At 40.1% G+C, this 24,589-nt stretch overlaps 1 protein-coding gene across 4 annotated transcripts in view; it reads left to right on the forward strand.

Moving 5' to 3' along the window:
- Positions 1–24,446, forward strand: part of Ih (I[[h]] channel) — a 75,898-nt gene extending 51,452 nt beyond the window's left edge. For 3 of the 4 annotated variants that reach the window (XM_065233051.1, XM_065233052.1, XM_065233050.1), the window contains 9 exons: positions 9,462–9,611; positions 9,905–9,981; positions 10,057–10,198; positions 10,268–10,437; positions 10,516–10,610; positions 10,801–10,889; positions 23,601–23,788; positions 23,856–23,993; positions 24,060–24,446. In XM_065233051.1, the coding sequence (XP_065089123.1) occupies positions 9,471–9,611; positions 9,905–9,981; positions 10,057–10,198; positions 10,268–10,437; positions 10,516–10,610; positions 10,801–10,889; positions 23,601–23,788; positions 23,856–23,993; positions 24,060–24,189 (1,170 nt within the window). In that variant the 5' untranslated portion in view covers positions 9,462–9,470 and the 3' untranslated portion in view covers positions 24,190–24,446. The remainder of the gene's footprint in view (positions 1–9,461; positions 9,612–9,904; positions 9,982–10,056; positions 10,199–10,267; positions 10,438–10,515; positions 10,611–10,800; positions 10,890–23,600; positions 23,789–23,855; positions 23,994–24,059) is intronic. The other variant, XR_010518420.1, reaches the window with a different exon arrangement.
- The last annotated feature ends 143 nt before the right edge of the window (positions 24,447–24,589 follow it).

Genomic DNA, 24,589 nt, shown 5'->3' on the forward strand with positions numbered 1-24,589 from the left:
ATTTTTGACACAATTGAAGTGCATCCACTTTGATGTGATATCAAAATTATTATTTTTTGCTGTGTGGAGTTCATTGATTATCTTCAGAATCACAAATCAGCTCTTACTAAACATTGTAAGTACAACATGAACATTATTAATACACATGTAGCTTAATGAACTCAATCAGCTTCACACGGCAATAGAAAATATGCATTATTTCATATGAGCTATTTCTGGAATATATTTAAAATGAATATGTCAATACAAAATGTTATGCATTAAAAATATATACGATCATCAGCGTCAAAGTGAGGCAAACCATGAAAATGAGGGTTCGAAATTCTTTTACAATTCTTAATCATTCTCACAAGAAGTCGCATAATACACTTTAATATTGCCGTGGAATTTTTCTCAGAATTCCCTTAGGGACTGTTCATAAACTACGTAGACTCTTAAGGGGAGGGGGGTAGACAAATGTCTACGGTTCATACAAATTTCCAATAAATTGTATGGGCGATTGTCTACGCCCCCCTATCGGTGTACGTAGTTTATGAACAGCCCCTTAGTACACCCTTCAGAACACGCACGGGAGTTCTCTTCAAATTTCTAATGCACTAGGAATTTTTCCCAAAACTTGCAAGGAATCCTCCACAAAATATCTAAGGAGAACCCTCAGCGATTCATGAAAATGTGCTAGGAATTCTCTTCAGTAGCAAACTCCTCAAAATTCCCTAGAATGCTCCCAGATGTTCTATGATACTCTCCTAATAATTCCTATGGAATCTTCTTCGTAATTCCCTTGCAATTTTCCAGATAATTAGAATCATCCCTAGGATTCTTGTTGAACTATCCTTATATTTAAATTCTATTTGATTCCTTAAATAAATTCATTTAGAATTCTGGTCATAAATTTCCTCAAAAATCGTTTAAATGTTTTTATTTTTTTTGGTTTCCTACAAAAAAAAATCTGGAGAATTTTCCTCGAAATTTTGTTGGAATTCTCTTATTGAAATAACCCCCATGGAACATTCATCAGATGTTTTTAGTTAGAACTCATTTCGCTTGATGGGCTACGAATCGCCAGGTTGATTCAACGCCGAACGAAGTACTCTTCTCCATTGGACTCGGTCCTGAGCCAATCGCTTCCAGTCGCCATGAACGTTTAGCGACCTGATGTCCTCCTCAACTGCAAATAGCCAACGTGTCCGAGGTCTACCCCGGAGTCGACGACCTCTACCGGGTTCTCTGCTGAATATAATATTTGCTTGTCGTTCTTCCGGCATCCGCACTACATGCCCAGCCCACCGTAGTCTGCCATGTTTTATAAGCTTCACTATATCCGTACCGTTATACACTTGGTACAACTCGTGATTCATGCGACGCCGCCAGATGCCATTCTCCTGTTTACCGCCGAGTATTGTTCGCAGCACCTTACGCTCGAAGACACCAAATGCTCTCCGGTCAGACTCTTTTAACGTCCACGATTCGTGGCCGTAGAGGGCTACCGGAAGTATCAGCGTCTTATACAGAGCGAATTTCGTTTTCGTTTGCAGGCTACGGGACTTCAGCTGGCTACGTAATCCGTAAAAGGCCCTGTTTGCAGCTGCAATACGTCTCTTCACCTCGCGGGTAACATCATTATCGCATGTCACTAGTGTTCCAAGATACACAAATTCTTCCACTACCTCAAATTGTTCACCATCTAACAACACTACACTACCAACACCACTATTGCTCCCACGCTGTCTACCGGCTACCATGTACTTCGTTTTGGTAGAACTTATCGTGAGCCCAATCCTCGCCGTCTCCCTCTTAAAAGGCACAAACGCCTCTTCCACTGCTCTACGGTCAATTCCGATGATATCGATGTCGTCCGCAAAGGCAAGGAGCATGTACGATCGTGTGATGATGGTACCGTTCCTCTGCACACCAGCTCTCCTAATCGCTCCTTCAAGAGCAATGTTGAACAGTAAGTTTGAAAGTGCATCACCCTGCTTCAATCCATCTAAGGTCACGAACGAGGTCGTAATCTCATCTGCAACCCTTACACTTGATTTCGATCCATCTAGCGTTGCGCGAATCAGTCTAATTAGTTTCGCCGGAAAACCATGTTCTAGCATAATCTGCCAAAGCTCATTTCTCTTCACTGAATCGTATGCTGCTTTGAAATCAATAAACAGATGGTGAGTCTGCAAGTTGTACTCCCGGAATTTATCAAGGATTTGACGCAGGGTAAACATTTGATCCGTCGTTGATCGGCCCTCACGAAAACCAGCCTGGTATTCACCGACGAAGGACTCCTCAAGCGGTCTCAATCTGTTAAACAGAACGCGTGACAGTATTTTGTACGCCGAATTCAGAAGAGTTATTCCTCGATAATTGGCGCACTCGAGTCTGTGCCCTTTTTTGAATAATGGGCAAATGAGGCCATCCAACCAGCTAGCAGGCAGTTCTTCGTCCTCCTATATCTTCGTTAGCTGCTCACTTCCGTGTTTGAAAAGTTCGGCCGGGAGCTCGTCCTTCCCAGCAGCCTTATTGTTTTTCAGCTCACGTATTGCCTTTTTAACCTCGTCTAGCGTTGGAGGCTCCACAGCTTGATCGTCGTCTGTGAAGTTTACTCTGTTCCTCGATACTCCCTCACTCTCTCCATTCAACAATGTCTCAAAATGTTCTTTCCACCTGGCAGCCACCATTGTTTTATCTGTCAGCAAATTCCCCTCAAGGTCATTGCACATGGCGGGAGATGGCGCTGTTTTACTCCGCACACCATTGACAGTCGCGTAGAACCTTCGCCTATCGTTCTGTTCCATACTTTCATGCGCCTCAGCAATCACGCGTCCTTCGTATTGCCTTTTCTTTCTGCGGTGGGTTCGTTTCTCAGCTGCCCTTGCTACCTTGTACCGCTCTCTGTTCAGCCGGGTACCAGACACTAACATCCGGCTTCTGGCAACGTTCTTCTCATCCGTCAACCTCTGGCACTCCTCATCAAACCAGCCATTACGTGGTCGTCTTTGAGCTGTACCTATCACTTCTTGTGCTGTTGTGTTCACCGCTCCGTGGATTGTGTTCCACAGATTGTTGAGGTCCTCGTTCACGTTTATTTCGCTAATCCGCTCATCAAGCTTCTGGTGGTACTCTGCAGCAACACCTTCTACTGACAAGCGATGGATATTGAAACGCATCGATCTCCGGTTCGTTGAATTCGTAACGGTCGATAGACGCGCCCGAATTTTGCAGACAACAAGATAATGATCTGAGTCAATGTTAGGCCCCCTAAAAGTCCTTACATCAATGACATCTGAGAAGTGCCGGCCATCCACCAACATGTGATCGATCTGGGTGCAAGTTTCGCCAGTTGGGTGTCTCCAGGTGTGCTTTCGGATATTCTTGCGTGCAAAGTAGGTGCTACTGATGGCCATACCTCTAGCAGCGGCGAAGTTTATCAGTTTCAGGCCGTTATCATTGGTTACTGTATGTAGGCTCTCTGTACCAATGATTGGACGAAAGAAATCTTCCCTCCCGACCTGCGCATTTGCATCTCCGATTACAATCTTCACGTCGTGTTTTGGGCACTCATCATAAGTTTTATCGAGACTGTCATAAAACGCGTCCTTCACGTCATCGGATTTATCGTTGGTTGGCGCATAGATGTTGATCAGGCTGTAGTTGAAGAATTTGCCCCGAATCCTTAATACACAGATGCGGTCGCTTACCGGTCTCCACCGCATAACACGCTTCATCTGCTTCCCGATCACTATGAACCCTACTCCATGTTCTGCCCTATCGCCACCGCTGTGATAGATATGATACTTGAAGGAAGTGTTGGCGATGGGATCCACCGCCCGGAATTCACGTTCTCCGGATCTAGGCCACCGTACTTCCTGAATAGCAGCTACGCTCACATTCACTTTTTGCAGTTCACGAGCCAAAAGGCCCGCTCGTCCAGGTTCATTTAAGGTTCTGACATTCCAAGTACCGAGTTTCCAGAACTCATTTAAATTATAGGAATTCTCCTTAGCAATTCCTGAGCGTATATGTCCCCTTGGAATCCTCACAGGAAAATATGTTTGCATAGAATTGCTTTTGAACTACCATCAGGACTTAATTTTTTGATAAAATTCCATTCGAGTCAGAACTTACTTCGAATTATCATTTACATTTCAATGGAATTCTATTTAGAGTTTCTTTGAAATTATTCTAAAAATTCTCATGGATTTTTCCATAAAAGCTCCATGGAATTCTCGTCATAATTACCATGTAATTCTACTCATAATTACCATGGGATCATCCATAGAATTCACGTTCTCCTCAAGAAACCAATTGAATGCTTCTAATAGGCTGTTCATAAACTACGTAGATTCTTATGGGCAGGGGGAGGAGGGGGGTTGATAAAAGTGTACAGGTTTATACAAATTTCCAATAAATTGTATGAACGATTGTCTACGCGGGGGGAGGGGGGGGTCTAAAACATATAAAAATCGGTCTACGTAGTCTATGAACAGCCCCTAAGGACTGTTAACCCCGTAATGGGGGTAGATCACCTTTTCGTGGTACGTTACGGGATGTAAGATCTACCACCGATTCCTAGTCCTTACTTCTTCAAACTAGGGGAACAGGATTTTTCAGTAATCAAAGGAACACATCTTAGTCCTTGTTACTTTTTATGCCTTGTTGATAGTGATAAGACTAGGGTTCTGATGCATGGTCATTATCGGTGTCATTCGTTAGTTTAGTTACTTAGGAATTCAATTTTACTAGCAAAGGGGCGCGTCTTTGGAGGGTGTTTCAACACTCCAAAGGGTATAAATAGCGGGACCTTTCAATTAGAGTTGGATCCTTGCGGTAAATACAAGAAAGACAACTGTAAAAAAATCGAATACTTCATCATTTCTCAATAGTGATGGAGTAATACGACATACACTAAACTAAGGACACGGCTTATACCACAATAGATAAAATTACTGTTCGCAGTGTTGTTAGGTCCCAAACAGAGGAAAAAAGGCGCTTCGAGTTATAAAACGGACACACATTTTCAGTCCCAAAATTTTTATTTGACTACTAGCTTAATGCGTTCTTGGGCATGTTTTAAACTCTTCTTATAAGTAACAAAAAAAAATAAACAACTGTTCTGGAGCAGCTTGTAATTTTTACGAAATTTTGAATCACTTGTGCTCTAAAATGCAATTTTATGTGAATATAACCATTATAAATTTTGCATTTGTGTCAAACCAAATATTTGTTATTACAGTTCTTCTAAAAGATGATACACAGCAACTAAAATAAATGTGAGATTAGTGTTTGCGCGATTATACTTAGATAAGATCTAATTTTATTTTTTAGTTTTAAAGATGTCAATTATTATACTGACATGCAGGTTAAGGAAATCTGAATAAAATACTGAATTGCCAAGGCAGGAACAATGTAAAAGCTCTTAGATATATATCATAACAGGAAAAAAAAACTCATTTAATAAGACTTTATTCGTATACTTGGAATATATTCCCAAAGCATTCAAACCAGGAGTTTTCAGTCCGAGAATCTCTATCCGGCAAAGTTATGCCTTTTCGGCAAAAACCACGGTGACCTGTCTTTCCTCCAGTTAATTAAACCCCCTGGATCGTGGCAATGTTTTCAATGGGGTAAATTTTCATTATAGAGTGGACAGGCAAAGTTTACTGATCTGATCCACAAATGTTGATGAAAGTGGGCGTCAGTAAAACCTGTATCTTTAAAAGATTAGTAGTCTCCATTTATATCCTGAAATGTTGATGCGGTTACCATTGATGGCACTCAGTTCAATGGGCACAGCGGTGATTTGGGGAAATCCTCAATCAGCCTTGACCTTCATTCCATCGGCAACACAGTAAACAGATTTCTTATTCCAACACAAACGATGCTTTGCAATTGGCTTAAACATAAGCAACTTCACTTTCACGAACAATTTTGATTACGTAAGGAACAATCCGCTGAAAGCTAGTGCAAATTATCGAACACTATGATTAGCTGTATCAGTTTCATAAACTGATATTTTGGCTATTTACGCGAAACATGTTCCTTTATTAAAATACAGGGGCCCAGAGCCCAATTTATCCATGTTATGTTACAATTAGCTATACTTTCCTCTAGGGCCAAATACTGGAGCAAGGGCGAACACTAGCTCAGACACTCTATTGCATGAAAAGATACAAATAGAAATAAAATAGAAGATAAAAATAGGGTTAACTACCCCATTTCCGGCCTATTAAGCACAACCCACACTTACTCTTTCTTAATCTAGCGCAGTTTAGCTCTTATCGTTGAGATATTGTCAAAAGTCTAACACTGCTTCTTGACGCCAAACTCGGCCTACGGATTCTAAACTCGGCCTAACGCATTGAAACGCCATTGTAACGCCAATGAATTCACTTCGGCCTATCGCATGAAGATAAAAATTGATTCGGTCGGAGCGCTTCTTTTGTTTTTGGGAATAATGGGTGCAAACCTTCATATCACGCGTTCTCAGTGACTTTGTGCCGTACCTTATAAACTAAAGTATCGTATCAAACGTTTTTAGTTCGCTGTATGGGCAGTCGCAGCTTGAATTATTTCGTAGGGCTTTGGGTTGAACATTGATGTCAATTTGCTCAAGGAGAACAGGGTCATCGGTGCGTCCTTGCAAAATATCTGCAATTAGCAATGCCCTTGCTATATCTCTACGGACCGACAGGGGCTCCAGATGGATCAGTTACAAACGACTTTCGTAGCTAGACAATCGGAGGGGATCTGTCCACAGCAACTTACGTAGCGCGTATCTCAGGAACCGTTGCTGAACCGACTCAACTCTTTCGACACCGTTGTTGTAGTGAGTATTCAAACAATCGAGCAGTATTCTAATATGGAGCGAGACAAGGAGCAGTACAACGATTTAAGGCAGTAGATATCCGTGAACTCTTTGGCAATCCTGAATTCTGGAAGCTTTGTCGACGGCATACGAGATGTGCTGCTTGAAAGAGAGTAGTGTATCCAGAATCACACCTAGGTCCTTAATTTGGTTAACGCGCTCAATTTCAGTGCCTAACAAGACATACTTGAACATAATAGTCTGTTTCTCGTGTGAAAAAGAGATAACCGAGCATTTGGACGGGTTAACCTTTATATGATTCAGAATTCACCAATCACCAAAAGCATTTAATTGACGTTGAAGGAACAACAGTCTTCAATTGAGTGAATGCGAAGGAGAGTTTAAGGTCATCTGCGTAATTTAATCGTGGTCCCTCAATTACTAGATTCACATCGTTGAAGTACACACTTAGCAAAATGCATGTACATTTAGGTGCTCTGAGAGTGACATATACGAGCGTCAATTTAGAAATAAATTTGAGTCATAACAGACGCGAAATAAACTTCAATCAAACGTACTTTTCGTCTAGCAATGAACTTTTCCGTCTCGGAGCACTTAATATTACACGACATGTTTGTTTACGTCTCATTTTTTATGTCAAAGATCATCGATTCCGTCACGTGTAAAATTAGTTATTTCTAAGTGTGTAAATCAGGAAAACCAGCGGTCCCATACCCTGTGGTATGGCGGACTTGACAGCAAACATACGGGACTGGTGATCACCAATGACAACAGTAAGATAGCGAAACAGAACGTAAACAAACATTTCATGTAAAATTAAGTGTTCTCAAATCGAAACATCAGCTAGTCGGCGAAGGCAACGTTTGATTGAATTGATTTTCACGTTTATTACAACTGATTCTTATGTCAAAAGATCCGCTTACATGTGTCGGTCTCAGGGAACCGAAATATACATTAATTTTTAGTAGTGTGTACACAGCAAAAAACAACTGAATTATAATTGTAATGTAAACATTCATTCACGTAAACTTGTATTTAATGTCATGCAAACGAGCAAATTGAAAGCAATGTTGTTCACAATTATGAGCAACATTTCATGAAATGTCTCGTACACGATTTATAATGTAAACTTAGATGAGATGTGACGCTCCTTTTATGTGCATCATATTGAACAGAAATTTACACTACTTTTTCGAACCATGTACGACTGAAACCATTGCAAAAGGCAACCGTGGATACCAAGCATGTCCAGTTTTGCGATTGGTATGCGGTGATTCAATTTATCGAAGGCAGCAGATAAGTCAGTATAGATGACATCCGTCTGAGCAAGATCCGACATACTGTTAGAGGTGTAGGAAGTACGGCACAGCAAGTTAGTGACAAATGGCTGCAGTGAATTATTATTCTGAATATATTTTAGGATAACTTGATAAATTTATATGTATGAAAATGTTATTAAATTGCAAAAGCGAAAATTATTCCAGCTGAGGAGTACCACGCGAACCGATGAATCGATTTTATTTTTTCTTCTCCAAATTCAATGAAACTTCGCATAATTGTTCACTAGGAGCAATTAAAAAAACAATGAAAAAAAAAAAATCACAAAATTTTCGTAAAAAAATAAAAAGCGTACATCAATTTTGGAGTTTCCATTTTGTCCATTTCAGAATTTTTTATTTTTTTCTAAACCTTCAAATAAATGTAAGTTTGAAAATATTTAAAATGCACTGTTTTCAGAATTGAAGTGTTAACAGTTTTTTGACGTAAATTTGTGTTTTTTTTTCACTGTATTTTTTTTTGTTATCCCAGTTTCCCACAGTGAAGTTAATCCAGTTTCCCACAACTTCGTCTCAGGCGTCATTTAGATTAGATGAACACTTTCGTGCTATGGTTTATTGAAAAATTCCGAATACGCCTTTTTAAAAATTAGGCGTTAGTCCAAATAACCGAATCCCAACACAAACTTGATTCATTGTCACGAGTGAAAATTTATGCGAAGTTTCATGGAATTCTGAGCGATAAAATCTAAAATTTCTTTATTTTTCGTTATTTGACCTAGAACTGCTCAGGTGGAAAAAGTACTAGGAATTGTCCATTATGCCCAATACACATTGTCTGTATGCGTAACGTTGCGTTCTCTGAAATAATATTTCCAATGGTTTGGTGCTTTTCTAACATTTGTAAGCAATGTGTCAAAGCCTTGGTGTATTCCGCAGAATTTATGGTTTTTTTTTATTTGTTTAGAATGAGCATTAATATGAAACAAACTCTTAATTGTAAATTTTAAAATGGAGTTCTTATTTTACCTAGTAGATGCATGCATAGTTTTGCCAACGAATGTTCATGCAAGATTAAAAATATACTTACAATGATGATAATACGCTGGCATGATATAATGTTGACCCTTTTCAAAGATATGCATAAAGTGATATTATTCCAGTATTTCCAGGTTTCAACTATAGTGCACTATTAGTGAACTTGAAAATCAAGTTTCAAAAGAATATATATTTCTTTTGATGTTGTTTTTCAATAACCTTGAATATATGCTGAAGTTACTCTAGTATTAATGTTTAGTTTTTATATCCACCGGATTTCTTGTAATAAATGTTACTAAATGAACAATGCATTTCTTTTTCAGTTTCTCAACATGGCTTCCGTTTTCATGCGGATATTCAATCTCATCTGTATGATGTTATTAATAGGACACTGGAGCGGATGTTTGCAGTTTTTAGTTCCTATGCTTCAAGGATTTCCATCAAACTCTTGGGTGGCAATAAATGAATTACAGGTACAGTATGTATCCAAAAGCTATCTAACTCTGATTTTTGACAGTTTGTTTAATTTGGAAAGTGCATAACCATGCTTATAATATCAAATAATATGTGAACTTTCATAAATTGGTTAACATATTTACATTCACTGTAATTTGCAAGTATATTTACGAAATTACTAATGATTATTGACGATGACGATAACATATTTCAGATATGATTTTCAATATTTGAACCAATTATGTTTGCTTAAAATTTTACCGACGTAATATGTTTTATCTTTTCATATGACTCGTTATCAACTGCACAGGAGGCCTATTGGTTGGAACAATATTCATGGGCTTTATTCAAAGCAATGTCCCATATGCTTTGTATAGGTTACGGAAGGTAAATAAAAATTAGTTGAACTTTGGCCTCCTTGTTAATTAATTATATTTTGTTCATATGTTTAAATTATTACAGGTTTCCACCACAATCACTTACCGATATGTGGCTAACGATGCTATCCATGATATCTGGAGCAACATGTTACGCGTTATTCCTGGGGCATGCAACCAACCTAATTCAAAGTTTAGATTCAAGCAGGCGGCAATATCGAGAAAAGGTTTGTCTTTTGTTTTTTTTTTCTTGAAATTGAACATACCATTTAACACATACACATTCTATGAAAAAGGTCAAGCAAGTCGAGGAATATATGGCATACAGGAAACTACCGAGGGATATGAGACAAAGGATAACCGAATACTTTGAGCATCGATATCAAGGAAAGTTCTTCGATGAGGAATGCATTCTAGGAGAGCTTAGTGAGAAACTAAGAGAAGATGTGATAAACTACAACTGTAGGTAAGTCATCATGTTTTAATTTTCCTCAGGACAGTAAATGATGTTGGTTTAATACTAATTGTTATTTCTCTCTTGAAGGTCTTTGGTTGCTTCAGTGCCTTTTTTTGCCAATGCTGACTCTAATTTTGTATCAGATGTAGTAACTAAATTAAGATACGAAGTATTTCAACCTGGTAAGATTTTTAATATTAACATTTTCAAAATCTAAAAATATCACGAATGTTAGATTGAACTGGGGCGATCTAAAACTCATACAACGGCTTTTAGTATCGGTTTAGTGACCGATTTTTAATCTTCAAATGTAGTGTGCTCATAATATGTTCTTAGATTATTATATATAACTGCAAATATTTTATTTTTCAGGTGATATTGTAATTAAGGAGGGAACAATAGGAGCAAAAATGTATTTTATCCAAGAAGGAATTGTCGACATAGTAATGGCAAATGGAGAGGTAAGTAAATTTAATACCTAATCCATCCAGCTATAAGATCGATGGACATTTTTTATAACAAGAAAAACATTTGTTGCAAATATTATGACAGTTGCGTTAATGAAAATTTGAAAATTGTATTTCAAGACGCATTGGAAATCTATGTATACTGATTCTAAACCCATAAGATATGTGGTTAAATACGCCAAGTCCATGTGGACCATTCGACCTCCATCAGTTTCATAATCACTAACTTGGGATTCAATTATTATACGTAAGAACTTGCTTGTCTTGAATATATAGATTTGTAATGACTTTTGAGCAATTACGAGGCAATTGAGCAAACAACCTAAGCACCTAGAAATACCTGATATTACACGTGATGGATTCCGTATCTTTGACATAAAGGATGAGACGTAAACAAACATGTCATGTTAAATTAAGAGCTCCGAGACTGAAAAGTACGAAAGTACGTTTGATTGAGCTGAATTTCACGTCTATTATGACTCAATTTTATATCAAAATTGACGCTCGAATAGGTCAGTCTCAGAGGACCTAAATTTACATCAATTTTTATAAGTGTGTATCTCAAATTTAGATGCGACTTTTCACATGCCTTCGGTATGGAAGTTCAAGAACCATCAAGAGAACATTTCGACGCTACACTCATATTTTAAAAGAGAGTGTGTATTTATCAAAGCATAACCCGAAAGCTATTGATTGTATTGACATTGTGTTACCTTACCTTATCATTCCTGGTCCAAAGTTTTTCGGTGAGCCTTCATCTGCTGTACAATGTTACGCCAAAAAACTCGATTATTAGCTGCTTCTATGCAGTTTCTTCAGCGTCCCACACTTTCTAGATCGTCAATTTGCTAGATCTTCTTGGTTTAACCAGGATTGTTGTTCGGCATTCTTACAACCGTTTGTTCTGATAAGGGGTCACGAAATATTCGGTTATTATTGAAAATGCAAAACTGCTTCTGGTGGCTCAACTTGACCGACGGGTTTTCCTGGGTCTATTAAAAAACTATTGGGATTCTCTTTGGCCTATCGAACGGAAAGAAAAGTGAATTCGCGTGCGCCTTTTGTACACTTCAAGTGCGTCTTTTGTTTTCGAGATCTTATTTTGCGTTCTTCAACACTTCGTCTTGCAGCTATTAAATAGAAGCATCGTACCAAACGTTTGTTTGACACGTTCACGCCGAAATCATTTATATATTTGATGTTTTGTGCTCGATAGGCCGGGAATGGGCGATTAGGCCAAAGTAGATTTTTCCTCCTGACACCCCTCTCCCTCCTTAGTGCGTGAAATAGGCAATGAATCACCCTTTCAATGGATTTTTACACATACGCTGATTCACTAGCTCAACCAGCTCAAACAACTAGCACGAATTTCAGTTGTTCCTGAAATCTCATGCTGGTAGATGTCGAATCCCTTACTTTACATTATGCTGGCTACTTTTTAGTACAGTTTTAGTAAGCTAGCGCTAGCACATCAGCACACGTGTAAACACCCCATTAGCAACTATCTGGATACTAGGCTTGTCATAGAGTTGAAACAGCTAGTGATTCATTCTTCTCCTCAATATGACGTTTCAATAAACCCCGCCTCGAACATGTGAGCCAGAACTGGCTTGATCGTGCCCCACATGCACGTTTCATAACACCTGCTATCGCAATGTTGAATAGGACGCAGGAAAGTCCATAGCCTTGTCAAAGTTCATTGCGTGATTTAAACACAAGTCTGATACTGTACCCAATGGCTTTGCACAGCACTGTACACCGTCCATCGCAGTCTTGATGAGTCTGGTCAGGTTACCAGGAAAACCGTTCTCGTTCATAGTCTTTCATAACACTTCACGTTTAATAATATCGTAAGTGGCCTTGAAATGGTTCTTGAGGAGCAGAATTTAGTGATTCGTTCTTTGTCAAAAACTTTTTCCATGTTTTGAGCGTAATATGTTGCGACATCGGGTAGCTAGAGTTGTATCGTGGTGAATGTTGTTACCCAATGTTGTTAAAAACGGAAAGTCTTTGACGCACTTTTACCATAACAAGGTAGGGGTCCGAATCCATATATCCGCGATAGGTCCTCACGTTGATGATATCCGTGATGAACGTGGTTGATTTCTAATACTGGGGTGGATATGGGAGACTCTGCTGGCGTTAGGTACTACATATGGCCATGTTGTTGGAGGCAGCGAAATCGATGAGCCTGTGGCCGATGTCGTTCGTAAGCTGGTGTGCAATATGTTATCCGATAATGGGTCTAATACCCTTCTCCTGGTCATGCGAGGCTCTAGATATTTAAAAACGATTTTGACTTGGGTAGTCTTTATCGTCATAGTCACTTCCTATGTGATGACTGTTCACGTTGATTGTACTGACATTGAAGAAACGGCTTTTCAATTTTGGCCATAACGATTAAGGCTGTACCCGAGCAAAGTCCAGCATCAAAATGACAGCAAATTGAAATCAAGTTTTGATATCAACATCATGAATTTTGATAACTAATTTTTTTTTTCATTTTGCTGTACATTTGCTCTTTAAAAATATGTTGTTGCGGGTTTGTTTTCATTGCCTTAACAATACCTCAAATTGAATACTTGTTATGTTATCAACAGGAAAAATGGATATCAAATTTGTTTTTCAGTTTGCTCTCACTGATAGCAGAAATAGTTTTCAATGTGATGTCACAGGAAGATATGTTTGCTCTCAATTTTGATATTTTAACCGTTAAAACGACCAAAACGACAGCAACCTGAGTAATCATTATCAGCGAAATTTCAACATCAAATTAAGATTTCAATTTGATCTCAGACTTTGCTCGGGTACCCAGCTCATGTGTATTGTCGCATCTCTGATAGCTGGTAAAACCACCGACATGAATGACAATAGAAGTTACCATGAACTTTTCCGACATCAGTCTCCATTTTCGCCGAAAAAGTTCAGCGAATACATGTGCAAAATTTATGAATTGGTTCGTGTCTGATCTATTCTGGACAAATTATTAATATTTTGAGAAAAAATCCCATGGTTTTGACCGATCAGACCGCTGTAAATGTTATGATGATTATGATGATGGTCCCACCTTTTACTCCTACTAAGGTTTGAGCTGTACTATTTTTCTTTAAGATAATATGATTATGATAGTATAACATCTTAACCAGATTAGCATGAGCATGAACATGAGCATGAATATGAGCATGAACATAAGCATGAACATTAGCATGATTGATCACCCACGCAATACTCTGTTATTGCCAGATCAGCAGTAATTACACAGAGAACCTATAGACGATGCTTGGTACTAGAATTCATCCTCAATGTGTAAAAGCTGGTGATCTCAAACTAAGCACTGACGGCCGCGCCCGAACGCAGGTCAAGAAAGGAATGGGTAGGAATGTGTTGAAGTGACACTCGCTTTGATGGAAGGCGAGGATTCCTCTGCACTTCCACGAGGATTTTGGGTAAGAGGGTTGGGTTTGCAGCATGGTTCGTTTTGGTAAACGATAAAATGAATTGATGTCCTAACGATCAAATAACGCGAAAAAACTTGGGATTGAACCCACGGTCTTCTGCTCAATAAGCAAAAACGTTTGCCACTACGCAAACGAGCTTCTTTTTAATCATCGAGTTGCTGTTATTACTACGTAGTCATATTGACAAATACAACGATTGAAAAATCTTGAATGTGGATAGGCCTTCGATGAGACTCATGATGTTCTGCTCAGTAAGCTAAAACGGTCACTCTAAGGCCACCGAGCCCCTCACATCACATCATACCGTTACTAGAGTTTTTTTCCTTGATTTGTTTTCCGTCGATCTTATTTTCCGTGCTGAGCACCAATGCTACCGACACCAGGGAGGCAGCATCCACACCTGGACCCTACCTATTGACCCTAACTCATGAACCGGGACCAACAGCTTTACTTCCCTTCCGAAGGAAGACGTTATCAGAGATGTTATGTCTCAGAACATCCCGGCGGCGCCAACTGGGATTGAACCCAGGCCTGCTGGGATGAGAGGCAATCTCGCTTACCACCACACCGCCGGCGCCGCTCTCATACTAGAGTTGATATAACCATTCAATCCCGGCACCGACAACGACGACAAGTTTCGCAAAACACACCATAAACGAGCGATATTACCATAAATCTATTGAATATTAAATGAACTGTGTCCACATTTTTCTGCTCAATAAGCAAGCCACTGCAACAGACGATCTTTCAAATTCGAAAACTAAAAGGTACGAAAAAGCACTTAGGCCTTCATTAAGTTCCACTTTCAAGTGACATTCAATGTTTTGATTTACTCTTTACGCACAGGCTATCATAACAAGCTATGACCGACGCGAAGATTGTTTAAGCTTCGGTAAACAAGCTATTCAAATGAAATTACGTTCCTGAAAGCAGTCTATACTTTATCCCAAACTGAATCAAGTGTGCGCTTAATTTTTTTTCATAAATTCTAAAATCTAAATATCTATCAGTTAGGATTTTCTACAATAGTACCTTGGAATAAATCCTAATGTATATTCCGCCACAACCAACGCCAACTATGTTCTTGCATTCGAGTGCACACCTTACCGACATTGTATTGCTTTTCTTATGTTTTAACTAAAACCGCAAAATAGATCACTCGCGATCGAGGTTATCCCGGCAGGAAACAAACGGATTGTTTTTAATAGGAACAAGCTCACCAAATGTAATCACCATGGCAGCACCAACACAACCTTACACTAATTTTGGAACATTTTAAAAAGCAATAAAAACACATAAAAACTAATAAACAGTGATCATTGCATTCTTCAAAATGCAAAACCAACCACCAAGCATGGGAAAAATCAATTCATTTTGCATTCACTCACACGCATGCAACATCAGAAACGAACAGCCGCTTGTGATAGTCGCACTTATTTCGTTCGTATTCGCATTGCTTCTATTTTCTTCGATGAACGCAGAATTGAGCAAAACAGACAGCTGAGCGTAACATGAATGATTCTGTGTGTAGTAGTGTTGATGATGTTTCTCTTTTATTATTTGTGTCATGTTGAGCATTTTACGATTGCATTCTGCTGAGTGAGCTGAATGAGAGTTTTGCAGAAAGGATCACTTTTTATTTTCTAGCTTTAAACATACATTGTCACATTTACATAAATTGCTGTTAATATGGAGAAACGGTTATACTGTAACACATAAACATAAGCGTCAAGCAAATACCGTAAAACTGCTGTGGCCAATTCAACTGATTTGAATCAGTCAGCCAAAAACTATCTGACCCGGCAATTTAAATCGTTAGCATTCGGATTTTACGCATTCAATCTGGTTCTCCCTCGGTAGAGAAAATTTTTCGGCTGCCTTTCAGTTTACCCTTCTTTCCTTCTTCTGCTGTCAGTTCTGTGTCGACCTGCAGAGTCACTTGGTTGGAAGAATTTACACTCGTTTGGCAATCTGTTTGTAGGTGAGGATGGCTATTTTGATTCTGTGGTACTCGCGCGAGTGAATGAATTTTCCCATGCTTGCCCACCACCATAAAAGCTCCATCATTATATCTTCTTTTGCGCGATGGGCGACCCTGGCGTAGTGGTTAACATCCATACCTCTCACGCCAAAGTCACCCCCGGCAAATCATGAATAACCCAAGAGTGTTAAAGTGACTATAATAATAAAAAACTTTTTATGCAAGCATCAAATTTATGAAACAACTATTATTTTTCTTTTCGGGCACCTACATAGCATTTTATAAAATACGATTAGACGCAACTTGCACCGAGTTCATTAAGAAATATCAGCAACAACCACTTTTACCTTGCACTATAGTATAGTTGTAGTGCTCAGCAATTTACCCAGTGGGGGCGACCCCAGCGTTGTGGTTAACATCCATACCTCACACGCCAAAGTCACGAGTTCAAATTTCACCCCGGACAAGTCACGAATGACCCAAGAGTGTTAAAATGGCTATAATAAAAAAAATACCCAGTGAAGCTTATCCAAAAGTATCCCTTTTCCCAAGAAATTTTAAGTTTAATTTTAATTTTGATTTGTGACTATTTCTCCGGGTCTTGTCACCTCTCACCCCAGCAGGCCTTGGTTCAATCCCAGTCAGCGCCGCCGGGATGTTCAGAGGCATAACATCACGCCTTCCAAGGAAAGCAAAGCCTTGGGTCCCCGGTTCATGAGTTGATGGGTCAATAGGTAGGGTCCAGGTGTGGGAGCTGCTTCCCTAGCATCGGTAGGATTGGTGCTCAGCACGGAAAACAAGATCGACGGAGAACAAATCAAGGAAAAAAAAAGGGTCGCGTAGATTTATAAAACAGCATTTTTTTTTTGACGTGGGGCTACGTCTTTGATTTCTATATGGGGATACACTTTGTGAAATTAAGAAAGACTTTAAACGTTAATAACTCAGTTGCCCCTTGTCCAATTTCAATGATTTTATCACCAATCGATCAGAAATATGGCTACGCATCGATAATGTTTCCGAACGATGATTTTCAACAAGAAACTATTGAAAAACTGGTAAATGTCCAGCATTGTCCAAAAGCGTCGAATTAACTAACAAATCCACCAATTACCTACATGCATATGCTACTTCCCCAGAACAGTCGTCAGAGAGTAGGAAGTAGACGAAACAAGTCGAAGTGGCATTCGCCTCCGATCCTCGGGCGTGTGCAAATAGGGAGGATAAAATTGCGTAATATTTTGCACACTCATCGCCATATTCAGAACCACACGCTCCCAACGACCACACAAAATGCTCTCCAGAGTTGTAATCTTGTAACCAAACTTGGAAACAGGGGATATACTCAAAAAATATATCACATATGTAATGCATGAATTTCACATAGCTTTCCAAAAAAAAGTTGACGACAACCTTAAGAAATCGTTTATGGACTTTGTCGTTCAGTTTTTTCCTGGAAATTTTTGTTAAATAGACTAGAATTAAATAAAAAAGATTTTTTCCCATACATTTTTTAACCGATTTACTACCAATCCCCAGAGAACCAAAACATTCAAATTTGAAAGAGAAAATTTACTCTCACGATCTCAATATCTCAACATTAAATGTATTTTGATGACACTCTGTAACATTTGGTGGAGGGAGGATTAACATTTGAAGTCTCTCCCATTTTGCATATTCTGCATAAAAAATACGTAAAACTTCCCTCCCTTTTAACATATTCTGCAAGAAAATACTATTTATAAAAAATTTCTATGAAAAAACTGAACGATAATGAATGATTTCTTTTGACTTATTTTGACCATAATATGCATCCAAAGCGTTCCATCCACTTTTCCATATTTCGAACTTACTATCAATGGAACAGCGCCATCAATGAGAAAAAATAGCCTTGACTTAATGGTGAAAACTATTTTTGTAGTTCTTTAAAAATTCTACTCTAACTCTTTTCTTAAATGAACTTGGTGGCCTTGAAAAGGGCCGTTTTGTTACTTGGTTGTTGGTGATAATGATGCGTAGACGACATCCATGGCCAGGACTGTCTACTCTTGGCGTGTTCAGTGACGGCATAACGGATCACATTTTCTCGGCACACCTTCAGCACACCTCGGGTTTCCTCGTACATTTGCCTCGGGTTTCCTCGTTGTTTGCCGTTGAACGGGTGCATCGCAACTAATGCAAACGTAGTAGTAAAATTAGTAAAATTATGTTTATTTCTGTTGATTATGGTAGTACATTGATTTATCATATTAATTAGCCTATCTGGCTCTTCATCTTTGTTTAATTTGATATTCTTATTTAATATTTGCGTTTTTCAACTAGTTTACAGAATACCCCTTTGGGGATTTGTTTTACTTGAATTGAAAAAAGTGATAACCTACCTAAATACGAGTATAACTTAACCTAACGTGCTAGATCACGTATGATCTGATGATTTGATCTGAGACAGGTGTCTCAAAAATCTTTCCAGGATGAATTCTCTCCGTTCTTCTAATGTCTGAATTCCAGCCAGGAGGTGGATCGCAGAATTTCTAGTCCGCGGTGGACTGTTTAGGACCATCCTAAGGATCTTGTTTTGGACCCTTTGGAGTTTAAGGTGATGGCATTTTGCGCAACTCTCCCAGATTGGCATACCGTACTCGATTACAGGAAGGATGATTTGTTTGTAGACAGCAAGTTTATTTTTCAGGGACAGGGTTGACTTCCTGTTGATAAGTGGATACAACGATCTTATCAAGATGTTGAACTTGGTTTTCGTTTTGTCAACGTGCTCCCTGAAAAGAAGCTTGCTGTCTAGTGTTAGCCCGAGGTACACGACTTCTTTGGACCATTCCACCACTGTGCCGTTCAGGAAGATCTTGTTATTTTTCCGACGGAACAAGTCTGGGAGATTTAGAGTGTGGAAAGATAATGACCTGGGTCTTTGCCGCGTTGATACGGATCTTCCAGCTGTTGAAGTATTCAGACAGGACGTCTAGGCCTCTCTGAAGTTTGGCAGTCAGAGCTCCAATGACCCTACCCTTGTAGACGATGGATGTGTCATCTTCGAACAGAGATAACGATCCACCATCAGGGAGAGCCGGCATATCGGAGGTGAACAGGTTGAATAGGATGGGGCCAAGGATGCTTCCTTGTGAAACCCCGGCACCGATGTGGAAAGCATCCGATCTGATGCCATTCAGAGAGACTCGGAACGTCCTGTCTGATAGATAGTTGTTTATTATCTTAACTAGGAAGATTGGAAGACCGTACTGCTGCAATTTGAACGTCATGGCAGATGTTTCCGAAACAGACTTGTTCCGTCTGAGAATGTTTGTTGCTTGAGTCAGCTGGTGGAAGGTCGAACGACCTTTCCGAAAACCAAACTGTTCCTCGAGTAACAAGTTGTTTTAATCGGCAGATGTTAGGAGCCGGTGGTACACTGCTCTTTCGAACAGTTTTGATAACCCTAAGAGAAGGCTGATTGGTCGATAACTTGAAGGAGAGGACGGATCCTTCCCAGGTATCCAGACGGGCATGACTTTAGCTGACTTCCAACACGAGGGGAAGCAGATGGTTGTAGAATCTGGAACTCAAGTGTTTGAGTTCCAGATACAGGATGTTGTCGAAACCTGGGGCCTTCATGTTTTTAGACGATTTTATATAGGCCAACAGTTCGTCAGCCGTAATCTCGGATTCCTCTGGAAAAATGTTAGGAATCTGAAGAACACTGGTTGCATTTTCAGCATTTCAGATTCATGAGGGCTGACGATGTTTTGTCCGAGATTATTGGAGCTGACGAAGTGTTGACCTATCGCGGCAGCCTTCTCTTCAGGAGTTATCAGATGAACCACTGGGTCGCTGGGACGATCCAGTGGGGTCAGTGGTGGAATGGGCCTAGGCTTATTTTTAAGATTTTTTGTAAGTTTCCAGAAGGGCTTAGCACGATCTGGGAGAGAGCGGATCTTACTAGCAAAATCGTTATTTCTGAGATCCACCATCCGGGCCTGACTGATCTTTGTTAATCGATTACAATTGGTCTTCAAATTAGGCAGGCTAGTACGCTGGTACTGCCTACGGCTGGTGTTATGGGGTCTAATGAGATCTTTGGTAGGGCTGTCAAGGTTCAGAGTGTTACTCACCTGTCTGGATACTGGCACGTGTTATTCCCTGGCCCGGGAGATCGCCACCTCGATGGTTTGTAGACACCGGTCAACATCTTCGGACGTCCCCGGTTGGACACCGTAGTCGATGGTTGTGTCGACGCAATGTTGATATTGCACCCAGTTGACTCGATGGTAGTTGCGCCGGGAAGCTTCGAATCGGTTTACCGAGGATCCAACTTCGGCCACCACCGGGTAGTGGTCCAAGCTCAGCTCCTGGAATGCCACAGGTATAGTGGCCCTCTTGCAGGTCTTCATTGAGGATGATGCCGTTTCTATTGCTCCGGCCGTTGCCCCAAGCTTGGTGTTTTGCGTTCAGATCGCCAGCGATGATAAAGTTGCCGCTCCTCCGGGTGAGTTTGATGATGTCTTTCCGGAGGGCCACTGACGACCCGTCCCTGATGTTGGTTTGCTTGGGGCAGTAGGCCGCGATGATGGTGATTGGGCCAAGTGATGTGCTCACCGCCACTCCGATGGCTTCAATTGTTTTCAGCTGGAAGTTTGGTAGCAGCCGGCAACTGATGTCCCGTCTTGCAGCGATGGCCACTCCTCCACCTCCAGAGCAGGTGCGATCAAGTCTGACGAGCCAAAAGTCGGGATGGAATATGTTTAGTTCGGGCTTCAAATGCGTCTCGGTGATCATAGCAATGTCGACCTCCTTGGTGTTGAGGAAATCGAGTAGCTCTCTATGCTTGTTCGTCAGTGAGCAAGCGTTCCAATTTGAAATTTTTATAATTTCACGGTTCATACTTGGTGACGAGTGACAAGGCAGCATGAAGCTGTTCAGATCGAGTCTTGCAGGTACGCATGATGATGATGACCTCGGCCACGAGCGTCACAAGTTCCTGCGAGGTGAACGGAGAATCGTTGACAGATTCACCTGAGACAGCACCAGCGTATGATAAACCAGGGGCGCTGGATGAACCTGGAATTGGCTGGGCCGCAGCAACAGCGAGACGATGCTGAACTGTCCGACTGTTGGGAACCATTTGGATACTCGCAGGATTGGCTTGTTGGTTATTGAGCGGAAGCGGGGCTAGGTTCAGAACATGTCGACGGGGCTGGAGAGCTGGGTACTGGACTTCCGTTAGTACAGGAGGCGAACGATGATTACGAAGGCGACCGAGCTGGTTGTTGATTGTGGCCTTCCGACGGATATTAATGAACTCCACTCGCTTGGGACATCCGCGATTGGAGGCTTGGTGGTTTCCACCACAGTTAACACACGTTGGTTCGATGTCATCGACTTGCTCACAGAATGCAGTTGAGTGAGTTCCAGCACACTTGGCACAGTTTGTCTTCATGTGGCAGTTTTTGGTGTCATGGCCATATGAGAGGCAGTTCATACACTGCGTTACATCACGATGTTGGGGTTTGTAATGCTCCCAACTGATGATGACCTGAAACAGGTCCCGGATTTTGGATCTCAAAGCCGCAAGACTGGTGGATCCCTTCGTGAAATACACCAGGAACAACTGATCACGGAAGCTGTTGTTTTGGTTGGGACGCCGATTTATCTGGAACACGGCCTCAGGTTGGAGCCCAAGCCGCTCCAGCTCTGACTTCACCGCAGCCGCCTCAAACGACGGTAATCCACGCAAAACCACCTTCAGTGGCTTGCTCGATGGCAGATCATGCGTGAAGAAGTCCACGTTGTTGTTCTTCAGGAAACTTCCTATTTGTTTGTACTCCTCCAGGCTGGAGCACATGATTTTGGTACCGATGTTGCAAAGCTTGAAGCGAGGCAGCAGCTTGTGTTTTGCCAGTTCGGCACCCAACTTGGCAACATCCTTCGGAACGTCACCATCGCCATTTTCTTCCGGGAGTACTGCAAACTGGTTGGCTTGCAGTACTCGTTTTCCGGCGTCATCCTGCGCCACGCTAGGCTTGATTAGCACCTTCTTTGAAGGGCCCGCTGCTGGCTCATTGGCACGTTTACGCACCATTTGTGTTTGCAAGTTCAATTAAACTTGCCAGAACGCAAGAAGGTGGCGACACTTCCACGGCGCAACGCGACAGCACAAAACGAAACAAAAGCGAATCGACAACTCGAGCGAAAATACGGACTGAACAGCTCGACAGTCGAGCAAAGAATATGCTGACTCTAATGCAAACGCGCAGTTAGCTACCTGTTATACAGACAACCGCATTAGTTGCGATTCACCAGGTCAACGGTACTTATCGGTCTGATGTACGAGGAAACCCGAGGTGTGCTGAAGGTGTGCCGAGAAAATGTGATTCAACAACCATTTCCATCAACCAAGGCCATCAACATTTTCCAAAAGAGTTAATTTTCTGAACCTTTCCCAACTAAAATTCATATCAAAAGGTTCTTTTCAGGGCAACCATAGTCATACTAAAGAGTATAAACAGAGAGAACCCCGCTAAAATTCCTATTCCTACACGAAACACAACAAACAGCAGTTAACAAAAATATTTATTATATCATACCACGTAGTCCTAGGTCATCATTGCGTACAACTTCATTGGGCTGTCCCTTGTAGTTTTTTCGTTTTAATTTTTTTTTTCAATATTGTTAATCTTTTGCGTAACATTTCCGCCTTATTTAGTCCAAACAAATTACAACCGGTAGAAAAAATTAGCCTCAAATGAAAAGCATATGATGGTGCTTTTGCGATACTGATTTTTTTAGATTAAATTATTAATGCCAGAGACACCGTGATGTATTCGATTTAAGCTTGAAGGCTTGGAAAAAGGTTACTGAGGGTACAAAGGAAGATTTTTTCATTGTACGATTGATATTGATACTATGAAACTAAGAAACCGTAAGACTCATTATGTCTTCGCTGCTGAGATAATTATCAGTGAAATTGACTCCACTAAGTTAATACGAAAGCTCTGTTTCTAAGCTCATAATTTTGCTTACCAAATTTTAATTGGTCGTGCCAGAATACGTTTGCTTTTAATAACCAATCCATTCCGATAAATTGTTTACTTATTTTGAGGTCAGATTTGTTTCAATTTTTTTTTTTTTTTTTTTTTTTTCTTATATTTGACACTGTATAACATGAGTTTGCAAGAATTTTATCCTTTTTAGATTTATATTTTATCAATAATAGTAATGAATAGACAACATTTGACAAATTTATATGGCTTCTTTTAGGTTGCAACCTCACTATCAGATGGATCTTATTTTGGAGAAATTTGTCTTCTTACCAATGCTAGGCGTGTTGCAAGTGTTCGAGCAGAAACCTACTGCAATTTATTCTCTTTGAGTGTAGATCATTTCAATGCTGTTCTGGACCAATATCCATTGATGAGAAAAACAATGGAGACTGTAGCAGCAGAGAGGTGAGTGATAGAGAAAATAATCATTGAATATTCACATACTGAAGATGTTTTTTATTTAAATCCACAGGTTAAACAAAATCGGGAAGAACCCTAATATTATGTCTCATAAAGAGGAATCGGAATCAGCTAACGCGGAAACTAATCAAATAAGCGCTGTGGTAAATGCGTTAGCAGTTGAAGCAGAAAATAATTTAAATAATCTTAGGTAAGATAGATTATGTGAATAGAATAACAACAATATTAATTTTTCTTTTACTTTTTATGTCGAAAGTGATGAAAGTGGAAGCTTGAAAAAAGTGCATTCTGATTTGAGTTTGACGGAGTTGAATCAAAGTTTAAGAATGAGTTTACCCAGGCCAAAAAGTGGTGAATTTAGAGCACTGTTTGAAGGTAGTCCTTAGGAACACAACAACTCTCTCTGGAATTGACAAATACTCTTCTATAGGATACAAGTGAGATATATGTAATAAACTTTTAGTTTGATATAAAGTGAAAGTGTTTATTTCTAATTTGTTTTTAATTTCATGTGTTTGCCGTATGCTTGTAGCCATTCAAGTATTACAAGAGATCAATTAATTAATAGTACAAGTTTAGCTATGGACAATGTATCGGAGGAAATAAACTGTCAGCATACAAGAGCACATGCCGTTTTATAGAAAAATTTTTTTTTCTAAATATTGTATTCACAACGCCCTGAAATTACGTTTTAGAAATATCAAATTGCTGTCAACCTCAATCACTCAAAACAAATTCCAAACACTCTAAAGTTAGTAAGGAAACGACTCTAATGTTGGCCTATAG

Source organism: Ochlerotatus camptorhynchus, unplaced genomic scaffold, assembly GCF_037179485.1.
Source record: "Ochlerotatus camptorhynchus isolate MF236.1 unplaced genomic scaffold, CSIRO-AGI_Acam_v1.1 ptg000386l, whole genome shotgun sequence".
NCBI classification, from domain to species: domain Eukaryota; kingdom Metazoa; phylum Arthropoda; class Insecta; order Diptera; family Culicidae; genus Ochlerotatus; species Ochlerotatus camptorhynchus.